The sequence below is a fragment of the Miniopterus schreibersii genome (assembly GCF_964146895.1).
Source record: "Miniopterus schreibersii genome assembly, chromosome: 2".
In the NCBI taxonomy this organism is placed as follows: Eukaryota; Metazoa; Chordata; class Mammalia; order Chiroptera; family Miniopteridae; genus Miniopterus; species Miniopterus schreibersii.
The window spans coordinates 168,331,700-168,345,461 of NC_138102.1; the positions used below are offsets into that span (position 1 = coordinate 168,331,700).

The 13,762-nt window shown below is 51.5% G+C and overlaps 1 protein-coding gene across 6 annotated transcripts in view; it reads left to right on the plus strand.

Annotated features, from left to right (window-relative positions):
• LOC308552289 (vesicle-associated membrane protein 1) overlaps positions 1-13,675 on the plus strand; it is a 106,983-nt gene extending 93,308 nt beyond the window's left edge. For 5 of the 6 annotated variants that reach the window (XM_081127485.1, XM_081127502.1, XM_081127501.1 and 2 more), the window contains 9 exons: positions 8,832-8,985; positions 9,238-9,366; positions 9,501-9,659; positions 9,898-9,976; positions 11,539-11,615; positions 11,737-11,850; positions 12,152-12,180; positions 12,371-12,611; positions 12,760-13,675. In XM_081127485.1, coding sequence (XP_080983611.1) covers positions 8,832-8,985; positions 9,238-9,366; positions 9,501-9,659; positions 9,898-9,976; positions 11,539-11,615; positions 11,737-11,850; positions 12,152-12,180; positions 12,371-12,611; positions 12,760-13,067 — 1,290 coding nt within the window. In that variant the 3' untranslated portion in view covers positions 13,068-13,675. The remainder of the gene's footprint in view (positions 1-8,831; positions 8,986-9,237; positions 9,367-9,500; positions 9,660-9,897; positions 9,977-11,538; positions 11,616-11,736; positions 11,851-12,151; positions 12,181-12,370; positions 12,612-12,759) is intronic. The other variant, XM_081127495.1, reaches the window with a different exon arrangement.
• The last annotated feature ends 87 nt before the right edge of the window (positions 13,676-13,762 follow it).

Genomic DNA, 13,762 nt, shown 5'->3' on the forward strand with positions numbered 1-13,762 from the left:
GTCCTGCCCGAATGGGGATGGCATACAATACCCAGAGTCACGGAGTGGGTCTGAATCAAAGGCACAGATAGACAAGTGGCTATGTGTCTATTGTAGCAAAATGGGCCCCTGGATTGAAGTCAGGAATCTGGTATCTGCTGGGAACATGCTCTGTGTGTATCTCCGGCCCTCAGTTTTCTCAACCATAAAAGAAGAGGGTGCAGTAGATTGTCTCTCAGGTCAGTTTGCATTGAAATACAGAATAATATTTGGAAAAAAGCCACTGGAACCATACTAGTAACATCCAATCAAGATATCTGGAATGCCCAAAGCATTTTCACAGATAGGATCTCATTAATCCTTATGACTTCACTTTCCCGTGTTGGTGGGACGGACATTGTTCCTCTCAGTTACTGATGAGGAGCCGAGACTCAGTGGAGGTCCTGCCTGAGGTCCCACCATTGTTTGGTGGCAGAGCCAGGATCAGTAGCTGTGGGACCCAGCCAAGCACGGACTGCATAGGAACCAGACTGGGGGGAGGGGGAGGGCCCCAAGCCAGGGCAGAAAACTAGGGTTAGGATTTACTCTGAGGTTTGGGTTGAAGCAGCGAATTTCCAAGAAAGTGGGAGATTAGGATGTCAGTGGAGAACTGTGGGGAAAAGGGAAGAGTTGCTAAGGAACACTTGAGTGCTTGTCATGTATGACATTTATCTGTCCTGTTTCAATAAATTCTCACAACAACCACATGAGATAGGTTCTCATCATTTGGCAAGTTGGAAAACAGGCTCAGAGAGTTTAGATTGTTTGTCCAAGACCACCTTGCTAAAAAGCAGAAGATTCTGAACTGTACCCCAGGGAATTTGAGCCCAAAGCCCTGGGTCTTTCTATTGCTGTTTGTTTGGGAGAAGCCAGGTGATGGGGGTGAGGAGGGAGGGGGCTTACTGCACGTTGGTGTTTGGTTGGGAGTGGTCTGATTGGTGGATTCAGGACTCTAGCGCCTTTGACTGGGCCACAAAAGGTTAAAAAAAAAAACCTTTGCCCCCTCCTCCCGCCTCTTCCCGCCTCCTCCAGCCTCCTCCCCCAAGTTCTTCCTGTCGTGCTGTGCTGTTGCAACACCCTTCTCTGCCTCTCTCCCTTCCTCTCCCACCTCTTTGCTTTAATTTTCTCATAGTCCGGACTTAGGCTCCGGTTCTGGCCTTCGGGGTTTGAGACCCCTGGGACCAGGGCAAGATCTTCATCTCAGGCTCAAGCCTTAACTCCCCTACTTAAGGCCTGGGCTCCACTGGGGACCTCCTGACCTGCTCATCCCGGGACTCAGTCGCTGCCACTTCGCCTGTGGCCACCACTGCCACCACTGCCTGAGCCCTGATGGGGGAGTGAGAGGCCTCAGCTGGCCGGACATGGGCCTCCCCACCGTGCCTGGCCTGCTGCTGCCACTGGTGAGACCAGGGATGAAGGGCCGAGTGGGCTGGTGGGCGCAGGGTACTTCCGGTGGGTGGGAATGGGCCCTCGCCAGGAGAGGGCCTGGCCAAGGCCTGACCTCAGACTCTGCCAGAAGCCCAGGCTTCCCTGAATCTGGGGCCGGGGAGACGCTTGAAAGGTGGGGAGTAAAAAGGAGCTCTGGCTCCTGACAGCCAAGGAAGTTTGCTGGGGTTAGGGGGTGTCTGAAAATGTTGGGACTGGCGATCGCTGAGGGTGGGGCGGATTTGGTAGGAAAAGGAAAGGAGTCGGAGAAGTCAGTCCTCTGAGATTCCAGATGACTCAGAACTCTGGCCGTCTGGTCAGCTGGCTGGGCCAGGAGAGCGTTGGGTTGTGGAGAGGTGAGGCTGCCAGTGGGCCCTGGTTGAGCAAACACTGCTAGAGGGCAGGAGTTGGATGACAATGAAGTGGGGAAACTGAGTCTGGGAGAGGGGGTAGGTTGGTGGGGTAAGTTTGGGATGCCATGTGTTGGAAGTGATTTAGGAATGGAGTGGGAAGTGAATAGGGGCTGGGCCAGCCCATGGAGAGCATTTCCAGTGCTCTTCCCAGGCCCAGGCCTCCCTTTTGGGGGCATTATTTTCTGTGTGTGTTTTTGTTTTTGAGATGCCAATTATATTGGTAAATCTAGTATCAATGGGAACATTCTTCAACCTCTGCTCTGCCTCAGTTTCCAGGCAGGTGGCCTCTGCTGGACTGCCCCTCTCTAGGTAGCTAGCACCAGCTCCGCAGGGACACGGCCCCTCCGCCTGCCCTCCAGCCCCTCCCCACAGCCCTGAACAACAATCCCTTGGTTTCTTCTTCTATAGTCAGTTTGAGGAAGTTGGAAGAAAGTTGTTTTCGTCACTGGAAAATGTCCCTTTTCTCTTGCCTCAGTCTTATGTCAAGGTATCCCTGATCACTCTGTGTCCCGAATCACCCTGTGCAGATGCTGGGAGCCCAATCCCCACCTGGCTGGGCAGATTTTCCGGCTGTGTTAGCCAGTTTCTTCTGAGTCCCTGACCCACCTGTGGCTCCTTCCTCTCCTTCCTCAGGGTGTTATATACTTTCCCGATCATTCCTTCCTTTCCTGTTAGTCTCCCAGAAATCTCCTCAGACTTCTCAAAGTCTCCTTTTTGAAACCCTTTCTCTCGAGTTCCCTCCCTTTCCCTCTCTTCTCCATATTTCTAGACCTCAGTTCCCCATGCAACCTCTCTACCCTGGTCTCACTAATCTTCTGGTTCTCCCACCTCCTGTTTCCCCAGCCCCATCTCTTCCCTTCTCTCAAGGCTGTCCTCCCAGGCCACCCCATCCAGCTGCCCTGCTATCTTACCTGGATAATTCTGGATATTACCTGGATAGTAAATACCTGGATTCAATTCTGGCTCCCTCACATACTAGTTGCCTGAACTTGAGCAGGTTATGTAACCCCTCCATGCCGTAGTTTCCTTATCTCTAAGATGAATGTAAGAGTCACTACCTCAAAATGTTGTTCTGAAGATTAAATAGATTAGTATATATTAAGCATTCAATTTATTAAGTGGTACGCACTGTTTTAGGTGCTGGGATTAGGGCGTACACAAAATCGCTGCCTCATTCTAGTAGAGGAATAGGTTATAGCAAACAGAAAGTACTCAATAAATGTTAGTTTTTGTATTGTTCGTAGTGTAGTATAGTAGTAACTACTTGGTGGTGACTGTATTTGGAAAACAGGGTACAGTAGCCTGAGAGTTAAAGGAAAGTGCCTGGGGCTGGGGCTGATCCAGCCCAGAGGAGAGTGTGACTGTTAAGGGACACAAGCTCAGCCTGGAGCTGGAGGGATAACAGGAGGTGTGCAAGGTCTGGGTAAGGCTGTCCGTGAACTTTCCAGCTGCTCAGCATCCAGTGGACAATTCAGAGCACACAGTGTGTGCGCAGGGGTGCGGGTGGGGGTGGGTTGAGGGTAGTGTGAAGAATACAGGAGACAGTGTGACAAGCAAACAGGACTTTGCTACTCCCCAAAAGCTTACAGTCTAGGAGCCAAGACAGCTTTCGGCAAAAAACGATTTCAGAACAGTTTGGAAGAAAATCTTCATAAAAACGTCGTGATGTGGTGCCCTGGAACACCAACGGGAGGCAGAGCCAGGGAGGGCAAGGAGCATTGCCCAGCTGCCTTTTCTTGGGTAGCAGATCTCAACTCTAGTGTCTGTGTTTCCGGAGCACACGTTGCACAGATCGCAGAGCCTACAATTGACTGTCTGCAACCCATGGAGAACTCTTGTGAGCATGAGCTGTGTTATTTCATCTCTGCCTCCCTGGTAGCCAGGCGGGACCTGGCACATAGATTTTTAAAAAAATGTTTTTATTGACTTTTTTGGAAAGAGGAAGGGAGAGGGAGAGAGAGAAACATCAATGTGAGAGTGAAACATTGATGGTTTGCCTCTGACCAAGGATCGAACCCACAACCTGGGTATGTGCCCTGACTGGGAATTGAACCGGGGAGCTTTCGGTGCACGGGACAGAATGATACTCAACCAACTGAGCCACACTAGCCAGGATCCTGGTGCATAGAATGATTGCTCCTTAACTATTTGTTGAATGAGTAAAGGAACAAAAGATTGGTCAGATGGGATGAGGGAGGGAAAACACCATAGAAAAGTGGATTTGTCCTGGCCAGGTGGCTCAGCTGGGTGGAGTGTCATCCTGTACACCAAAAGGTTGCGGGTTTGATTCCTGGCCAGGACACATACCTAGGCTGAGGTTCAATTCCTGATCAAGGTGCGGACAGGAAGCAACCGATGGATGTTTCTCACATGAATGTTTCTCTCTCTCGCTCTTCCTTTCTCTAAAAATCAATGAACATATCTCAGGTGAGGATTAAAAAAGTGGATTTGGAGCTGAGATTTGAACTGGTTGGCAGGGTGGCTAGAAAGAAAGGAGATTGATTGAGGAAAATTAGAGGAAGGGAGAGAAGGGTTTTTGTGTTGGGGAGTGGTGATGGCAGGAAGCCGAACACCTTGGCTGGAGTGAAAAGACCATGTTAGGGGACAAGAAATGAGAATGAACCCTGGCTGGTGTGGCTCAGTTGGTTGAGCGTTGTCCCATGCATCGAGAGGTGCTGGTTTGATTCCCAGTCAGGGCACATGCAGGGGTTGCAGGCTCGATCCCCAGTAGGGGGTGTGCAGGAGGCAGTTAATCGATGTTTCCCCTTTTCTCTCCTTCTCCCTTCCTTTCGCTCTAAAATCAATAATAAAATTTAAAAAATAATTAAAAATTAAAAAAAGAAAGAAATGAGAATGAGATAATTGGAGGGAGTATGGGAGGGGCTGAAGAGAGAATCTTGAACCGTGGTCCCAGGTACAGGAATTCATTCATTCGTTCATTCATTCATAAAGGGCACTCTGAGGGCCCACTGTCCACGAATGTGTTCAGAATAGCAGTGAGGTACCTCTGCTATTCTCAGGAGAGCAGTGACCTGTGTAAATGATTACGAGGCCAGGCCCTGCAGAGGAAGATTCCTACACATGTGTGTGCAAGTTGAAGCGTGAATGCAGATAAGAAAGTCTGTGGGATGGGTTGGAGCAGGAAAGGGGCTGGGCAGTCGGCTAGAAGACAGTTGCAATAATCCAGGTGTGAGGCAACCAAGGACATGGAGAAGACCCAGAGATTACAGAGGGGGGACTGGCAAGAGGAATGACAGACTGGATGGCAGCAAGGATGGGGAAGGCCCTGAGGAGACAAAGATGGCAGAGGTCTCAGCACTGGTGCTGAGAAGTGGGTGGTGGGGCATTTCTTTAGGCCAGGAGATTGGTGAATTTAATTTGGGGCATGTTAAGGGTCCGGGGAATAGCCAAGTGAAGTACGTGTCTTAATAGGCCAGAGCAGAGGTTCTCAAACTCTTATCAGCCTTTGTATCATTCATAGGTGCTGCTTTTACTCACCAGTGACTCTCAAAGGAGAGGAAAGGAACACTAATCACAATCTCCAGTGAGGGTGTGCATGTGTGGGATGGAGGCAGGTACTTTGAGAACTGTCCCTGGAGATAAATATATTCGCTAAGGGTGGTGGTGGTGGGGCACTGACTCCCTACTTCCCTCTGGAAATCATTGGTTTCACCTGGAGTGGGACAGATCATCTATCAGATCAACCATGTTTATTTTGCTCCCCTAGTTCTGGGTGCTGAAAAGATACCCAGGAAGATAGGCCACTATCTCTAACCAAGATACTCTCTCTGATCTCTTAGAGAGTTTATGGTCTATTGGGGGAGATCATATCTACTCACCCAAGATAATTATACTGTGATAAGCGCCAAGGATACATAAAGTTAATTCATGCTATTAAAGTTCACAGGGGGATGAGCATCTAATGAGCGTGGGTATGGGAAATGTCATTAATGGAGGGCTTCAGGGCAAGGAGGCGGGATTGCAACTGGGCTTTTGGAGAAGCTATCATGAGCTCCTCAACGATTCTCACAGTAAATGAACAATTTAATGGACAAATTCTTACGGGGGAAGGGAACAGCTGAGCCGTCTAGTGAGGTGGCTGGGTCAGAGTAGACCACAGGGTCGCTTTCTACCCCACGCTGCAGCCCCAGGGCAGGAAGTCACACTTTAAAGCCTCCCCAGGCGGAAGCTGTGGGGGAGTTGGAGGGGTGCTGGGCCACCCCCTCAACTGTGTCTCCACAGGCACCCCCGGCTTCCTGCCCTTCCCCTGCTCCAGGTGACAGGCACTCAAGCTAGGGCCTGGGTGCTCCAGGCTCACCTGTTTCTGTTTTGCTGCTAAGGATGGTGTTCACTGGAGTCAACCAGTGTTAACAAATGGCTGCTGCTGGGGGCCATGGGAGACCTGGGCAATGGTACTGACCGCCTCACATCCCTTCTGGTCTGTCCCTCTCTCCTGGAAGCGGGTTTTCAGGGCTCTGGAGCCTCTCCTCTGCTGCCAGTGGGTTTGGGGGAGGGGCTGAGGAGACAGAACTGGCCTTATTTCCTAACGGTTGTCTGGGACCCCAGGGAGGTCTCCAAACTCAACCTAACTGGCCAGAACTAGCCGGGCTGTGGGAATGCAGTGAACTGGGTGGGAGGAGGGCAACCTTATTTGGCTTCCTTCTGGAACTGGGGCCTGGGGGAGAGCCCAGGGATGGGGTTTAGCTGTAGGGGACTGGTTGAACTGGGAGGAGGAGCCAGGAAGGGTCCTAGTCTAAAGGAAGGCTGCTGAGGGGCGGGAAGGAATTGAGTGGCCCCCTCAGGGAGGGTTGGGTAGTGACTTGATGGGAGGAAGCCAGGGGTGGAGGGAGACTTCCCTTTGGGATGGAATGGCAGAAAGAGCCATTTCCCGAATATGGGGGCCCAGTGGGACAGGGGTCCATTGCCTGGCTCTTTTGAGAAGGAGGGGAGGAAAGGGGGCCGCATGGGGAGATTGAAGTGAGGCTGGACCATAGGAGGAAGGGATTAGATGAAACTAACTGCTGGCTGGTCCCTTAATCTTTATGCTGACTCATGACCCCTGAAGAGCTGGGGAAGCTTCTGGTTCCCTCTGCCCTCCCCCAGATCCTCTCCCTCCCTCTGGCCTGAGTCACTGGGCGGAGCTTCTGGGAAAAGATTTCCTTTTCCCGGATCTAATTTAACCCCCGAAGTGCTGTAGAATGAGGGGGCACGTGGCCTCTCCCCCTCCTGCCTTCCTGGGAAGTTTATTCCTCAGGAGCCAGAGGTCCCTGAAAAACTACCCCCAAAGTCTGTTCCAGAACTGGAGCTCCCCAGTTCTTCCTGACTCTGTCTTTGCTGGTTGGCTTTGCTCCCAGCCTCCCTGGATGGAATGCCAAGTGCCCATGACCTTAGGTGCTGTGAGCTCTTCTTCGGGGAAAACTCTTCTTTCAGGAACGGGAAGTTCTCATTAACTTCTCACACTCTTCCTGTTGCCCTGGAAGACCCAGTCCTGTTCTCAGGGGAGGTGGCACAGTGCCTAGAGTGGGCCAGGGAAGGCCGCTGCCCTCAGAGTAGGGGGGCATGCTCGGGTTTGATGCTGTGTTTCTGAAAGTGTCTTCCCTTGTTTGTGCCTGAGGCCTGGGCTTTGGGGTTGCTGCAGTGTCTCCCAGTGGGTGACTGAGGTGTGTGAACTGCCTACCTGCCTGTTGAGACGGGGAGCCATTGAGGCTCTGGCTGCTAGGCCCTCCTGTTGGGACTGGGGTTTCCGTGATCTGATTAGCCTGTTGCTCCCCATTGTTTAACATACTTTGAGGACATCCTCTTATCTTTACATAAAGCGGCTCTTAACTGCAGAGAAAAAAAAAATCAAGGCCTAGGGAAAGCGAGCAAGAAGCTGAACAAAGAACAAAGTCTGGGTTGGAGCTTAACACCAACTCCTGGTTTTCCTGTCCAGGCATATAAGCCAGAAATGGTCCAGTGATTCAGCTGCTGTGGGCTTAGCCTGAGGCCATAAAACAGGTGTTCCAGAATGCCTCAGTGTGCAAAGAGCTTCAGGACTTCCTGGCACACCCTCAGCTCCTGACTTGGTGGTTACTTGAGCTGGATCACCGGCCTCAGGCCAGCTCCAGTTGCATGTAACCTACATGCTTTTGCCCACTCCTGTCTCCACCAAAACTTTGTCACCCACCTATGCCATCCTTGACCATGAACTTTCCCTTTCACTCCCCTGTCTGTTGGCGGAAGGGGATACAGCATGGAGTCTGAAGATGGGATCCTGAGTGAGGTCTTGATAAAAATTTATAAATCAACTTTTTGCTTCTGCACACTGCCCAGGAACAGTGCCCACAGGCACTTACTTCCACTCCAATCTGATTTTATAAAAAAATTTTTAAAAAATGTTTTTATTAATTTTTTTAGACAGAGGAAGGGAGAAGGAGAGATAGAAACATCAATTGGCTGCTTCCTGCACAACTCCTACTGGGGATCGAGCTCGAAACCTAGGGCATGTGCCCTGACAAGGAATCGAACTGGCGACCCTTTAGTGCATAGGACAATGCCCAACCAACTGAGCCAGACTGGCTGGGCTATAAAGAAATTTTTAATGGTATAACAATACAAGAAAGTGCACGATCCCATTGGCCACCTCAGCAAAAATTCACTTTGTGGTAACGCCGCACTCAGATGGAGAAACGCCACCTCAGTCTTTGGGACTGCTTGTTGGGAAGGAAGGTCCAGAACTAAGGTAACCTACCAGTTCCCAATCAAACAAACAAATGAAAATTCCTTGCACATCTGCCCTGTGTCCAACACTATTAGGTGCTATGACGAAATAAAGATAAAACCCAGCTGGGCCCAGGGTCTCCCAGCCTTGAGTTGAAGGGACACAAGACATTAGTAAACATTAGTACAACTAGAGAACAATTAAGCACTAGATTGCACAGTGCCAATGTCCAAGCTTGGATCCTGATGGGATCTCCTCTACTGATTCCTCCCCAGGTGCTCCTGGCTCTTTTGGTGGAAATATACCCCTCAGGGGTTACTGGACTGGTCCCTCGATTCAGGGACAGGGAGAAGAGAGACAGCCTGTGTCCCCAAGGAAAATACAACCACCCTGATAATAGTTCCATTTGCTGTACGAAGTGCCATAAAGGTAAGAGGCAGTGCTAACAGTGAATCTCCTCGGTGATGGAGCCCAGCTACTTTCTTCGCTTTTTCCAGATGTTCTAGAACCTGGGGTCTCTGTCCCCAAGTCTCCTAACTTAGCTGCTTGTCTTGGGCTGAGATTTTCTTTCTCCTTTCTTCTCCTAAAAACTTTGGAGAGGTGACCCGGGCTGTTCTCCCTAGCATGGGGCTCATTCCTTGAGCTCTCAGCTGCAGCCTAATCCAGACACCCCAATCACAGGGACCTACCGGCACAATCACTGTCCAGCCCCAGGGCAGGACACAGACTGCAGGGTGTGTGCAAACGGCACCTATACTGCTTCTGAGAACTACCTCAAACAATGCCTCAGCTGCTCCAAATGCCGAAAAGGTGAGTCTCGGGAGAGGGCAAGGGCTCTAAATAGGATGGGTCGGGCAATGAGGGGGGGGGGGTGCTGGTCTGTGCTGCTGGGTGTGGACAGGAGAGCCACAGAGAGGCTCATACCCATCTCTTCCCCTCACCAGAAATGGACCAGGTGGAGATTTCTTCCTGCACAGTGGATCGGAACACCGTGTGTGGCTGCAGGAAGAACCAGTACCAGGAATCTTTGAGCAACACTGTGCACACTCTTTTCCGGTGCCGGAACTGCAGCCCCTGCCTCAATGGCTCAGTGCAGATCCCCTGTGAGCATGGCCCTCTTTACCCAGCCCCATCCTCAATGCAGGGGTGGGCCCTGTCTCAGGGGGAGGGTCTCCACCTTTCTGCACTGCTGCCCCAAGAGGCAGCACTTTCTGTCCTTCCCACTCCTGCAGCCTGTGGTAACACTTCCACTCTGGCCTCTATCCCAGTCCCTCCTGGCTCTCCCTCCACTCCTCAGGGTGCGGGAGTCCTCCTTTAGCTGTGCCGCCCCTCTCCCCACAGGCAGCGAGAAGCAGAACACCGTGTGCATCTGCCACGCAGGGTTCTTTCTAAAAGACAACAAGTGCATACCCTGTGCTAAGTGAGTATCTCTGTCAGCTGCTGGGCACTGGGTCAGGGGACTTGGGTTGGGATGGGGTGGCTGCGGTGAGAGCCACCAGCAGGACAAGGGAGACACCCCTGGGTGCTCTGGCTCCTATTGGTTGTTTCAGTAGGAGACAATTCATGTCAATACACCAGATAGCCCTTCTTCTTTCCCCCAACTTATTCATCAAGTCTTAAGAAGTCTTTGGGGATAGAGGCTCAGACACCAGGGACTTGTAGTTCTTAGACATTCGGATTCTTTTTTTTGACATTGAAATTCTTGGGTGACAGGGTCTACTATTGATTCACATCCCTGAAATCAGACTGCATGTTACAAAAATTGATGTTTAATTGGCAGCTCTGTGTGACTGTGTGCTGTGCAAATAGTGGTGCCTCTTATTATTGGTGGTATCTTAGATTTGATGCAATATGGCATTTCCTCCCCAGTCTCTTTGACTAGCCCTCCTCACTACTGGCTCCACAGAGGCTGTTCGTACATACTCGCTTGCAAAGAAGAAACTCTGAGGGCTCTAAAGTTGAACTGACCTGTTTTTAAATCTCAACCTAGCCGTTTATTGGCTGTGCAACTTAGGGCAAGTGATTTAATGTCTCTGAGCCTTAGTTTTCTTACCTTTTAAGTAAGGGTAATGACATCCACTTGGTGAAGTTGTAAAAACCACAAAATATAGCTACAAAGTGTCTGACAAGAAACTATTTTCTTTGTCCCGCTAAGTTTTGTCTTTTGAAAGAGCTTTTATACCCATCCCACGTATTTCTCTCATGAGCTTGTGAGGTGGGCAGAAGGGCCTCTTTCTGCTTTCAGATTCCTGCTGAGAACTCACCTTCTCAAGGTCCTTCTAGGCAGCCCATGTGCATGTGGTTCTCATCACTCCACGCTGCCCAGTGACAGCTCCCAACATGGGAAGACGTGTGTGTTCTAGAGTGCTCTCTGGTGCCACCCAGTAATATGTATTTTTAAATTTTTCACGTGCACGTTTGACCCCTCTCTCAAAGTCAGGTGTTGTCAATAGCAGTGTTATCTTGAGAAAAAGCTCTTTAACCTCTTTTTGACACAGGATTCTCTTTAGAAGAACAATGATAAAATAACAATTCAATGACAGCTACTTACTGTATGTTGAGCACTTACTATATGTCAGGCAGAATTCTCTCACTCAATCCTGACAGGTGGGTAGGATCCCTGTTTTCCTGATGAAGAAACTGAGGCATACAGGTTAAATGACTTGCTTAGAGTCACACTGCTAGCCAATGACTGGGCTGAAATTTAAACCCTGACACTGACTGCTTTTAAGTTTGTTTGTTTTTTTTTAAATACAGCCTCTTCAAGATCAATTCCAGTTCTAAATTAAATGATTTTGTGATTAATTTGTTTCACTCCTTTGCATCAATTCCCAAGATAGTTTTAATTTCCACTATATATCAAGAGGTAGCTAAAATACTTGTAAAGCAGAGAATTTCCAACAATGTGTTTTTTTTCTTTTTCTTAAACCTGTATTCCTCCTACGGTAGGACCCCTACTCACCCTGAAATTTCTCCTTTTAGCTGTGAGAAGAAACACGCAGAGTGCGCAAAGTTGTGCCTACCCACAACTGAACATGTCAAGGTCCCTCAGGACCCAGGTGAGGAGAAATAACCTGGTGCCCATGCTCACCTGCTCTCTCCTAACCTTCCTCCTGCACCCTCCCCTCCAGCCCTGCTTCCTCCTGCAGCCCTCCTCTGATCAGTCTGTTTTGTCTCCAGGCACTGAAGTGCTGTTGCCTCTGGTGATCCTCTTTGGTCTCTGCCTTTTATCCTTCCTCTTCATGGGTTTAATATGCCAATTCCAACGATGGAAGCCCAAGCTCCACTCCATTGGTGAGTGGGGCCTCTGGGAGGGGAAAGGTTACCATTGGGGATGTGGGAGGAGGCTGGGTGGTAAGATGCACCAGCATGGAGGGAAATGAGCATCCCCTTAGTTTGCTGAGGAAAGCTCTCTTGGCAGGAGATGGCCCTGGAAAGAGGTCATACTGCATCAGTAGTTCTCTCGTCCCTGGGACCACATAGGCCCTGAAGCATGTCACCACAAGTCCCCAGGGCAGTCCCGGTATGGGCGGTTTGGGCGCCAGGGTTGAGAGAGGAAGTGAAATTTGTGACACTTCGTTTCTTTTTTTCTCAGTCTGTGGGAAATCGACACCTGTAAAAGAGGTAAGACGAAACTAGGGACCTACCTCCACTCATCCCTGACTGTCCATTGTAGTCTTGTAAGAACCAAATCAAGTATTGCCACCCGTGACCCTCAGGATCTCCTAACTCCCTTTAGTTCCATCCCTATCAGAATAAAGAGGGCTGGGCTGTTTTTACTCTCCCCACTAATGCTGGGCCTTGTCTCTTTCAGGCGGTGACTGAGCAGCGGGCCTCGGCCCCAGGCTACAACTTCAGTCCCATCCCCAACTCCACCCCAAGTCTCACCATTATCCCCAGTGAGTGGTCCAACTTCAAAGCTGCATCACCACCCGGAGAGATGGCCTCATCCCACCAGGGGGCTGGCCCTCTCCTCACAGCAGCTCCAGCCTCCACCCCCATGCCCACCCTTCTCCAGAAGAGGGAAGACAACACCCACACGCAGCGCCCAGATGGTGAGCACCCCAGGAATCCTGGCTAGGGCTGTAGGCGGGCGGGGCTCCAAGAGGGCACGTGCACGAGCAGGGACCGGGCCAGGGCGGGCCTGGGAGCTGCAGCGCCAGCGCCAGCGCCAGGCTCACCACCCGCCCCGCCTCCCTGCAGCGGACCCAGCGCTGCTGTATGCGGTGGTGGACTGCGTGCCGCCCTCGCGCTGGAAGGAGTTCATGCGGCGCCTGGGGCTGAGCGAGCACGAGATCGAACGGCTGGAGCTGCAGAACGGCCGCTGCCTGCGCGAGGCGCACTACAGCATGCTGGCCGCCTGGCGGCAGCGCACGCCCCGGCGGGACGCCACGCTCGAGCCGCTGCGCCGCGTGCTCCAGGACATGGACCTGCGCGGCTGCCTGGAGGACATCGAGGCGGCCCTGTGCGGCCCCGCTCCCCTCTCGCCGCAGCCCCACCTTCCCCGGTGAGGCCACGCCTCCTGGGGGGGGCCTGCCCTGAGGACAGATGTTTCCTGCCCCCGGGCCTGTGGAGGGCCTTGCGAGATGCCCTCGGGACCTCCCTTTTTTCTGGAGAGGAAGGGTCTTGGAGGGGCAGGCATGAGCTGGCAGCCACTTACTTGGTGCTACTCTCTCAGTGTACATAGCTTTCTCAGCTGTTTGAGCACTGCCGGAGGGTCAGCTCTGTGTGTGTGTGTGTGTGTGTGTGTGTGTGTGTGTGTGTGTGTGTGTGAGAGAGAGAGAGACGGCAGGGGGGAGGGGAATGTAGACAGATAGATGTGTGTGTGGGTGAGGGGCTGAGTGCGCCTGGAGCCCCAGCGGGTGGTTGTGGGGATGAGGGGCGCCGCGTCTCGTTGCCTATTTTGGGCTGAGCCTTTTTCACAGCACATAAGCAGTCTTTGTATCAATCATGTTATACTAATAGAAACTTGGCACCCCTTTGTTCCCTGCCTGGGCAAGCACAGAGTAAGCTGAACTGTCCCCAGGCAGGGACAAGCACACAACAATGGGGCCTCCAGCTAGAGCTGTGGACTTTTGTAAATACACTAAAACTGGAGAATTAAAGCTCTGTTCTTGGAGGGAGTGGTCTTTGTGAGTGGGGGTGGCAGCCTGGGACAGAGACCTGGATCCTGATGGGTGGGATGGTGAGAAGTCCTGAGCTTGGG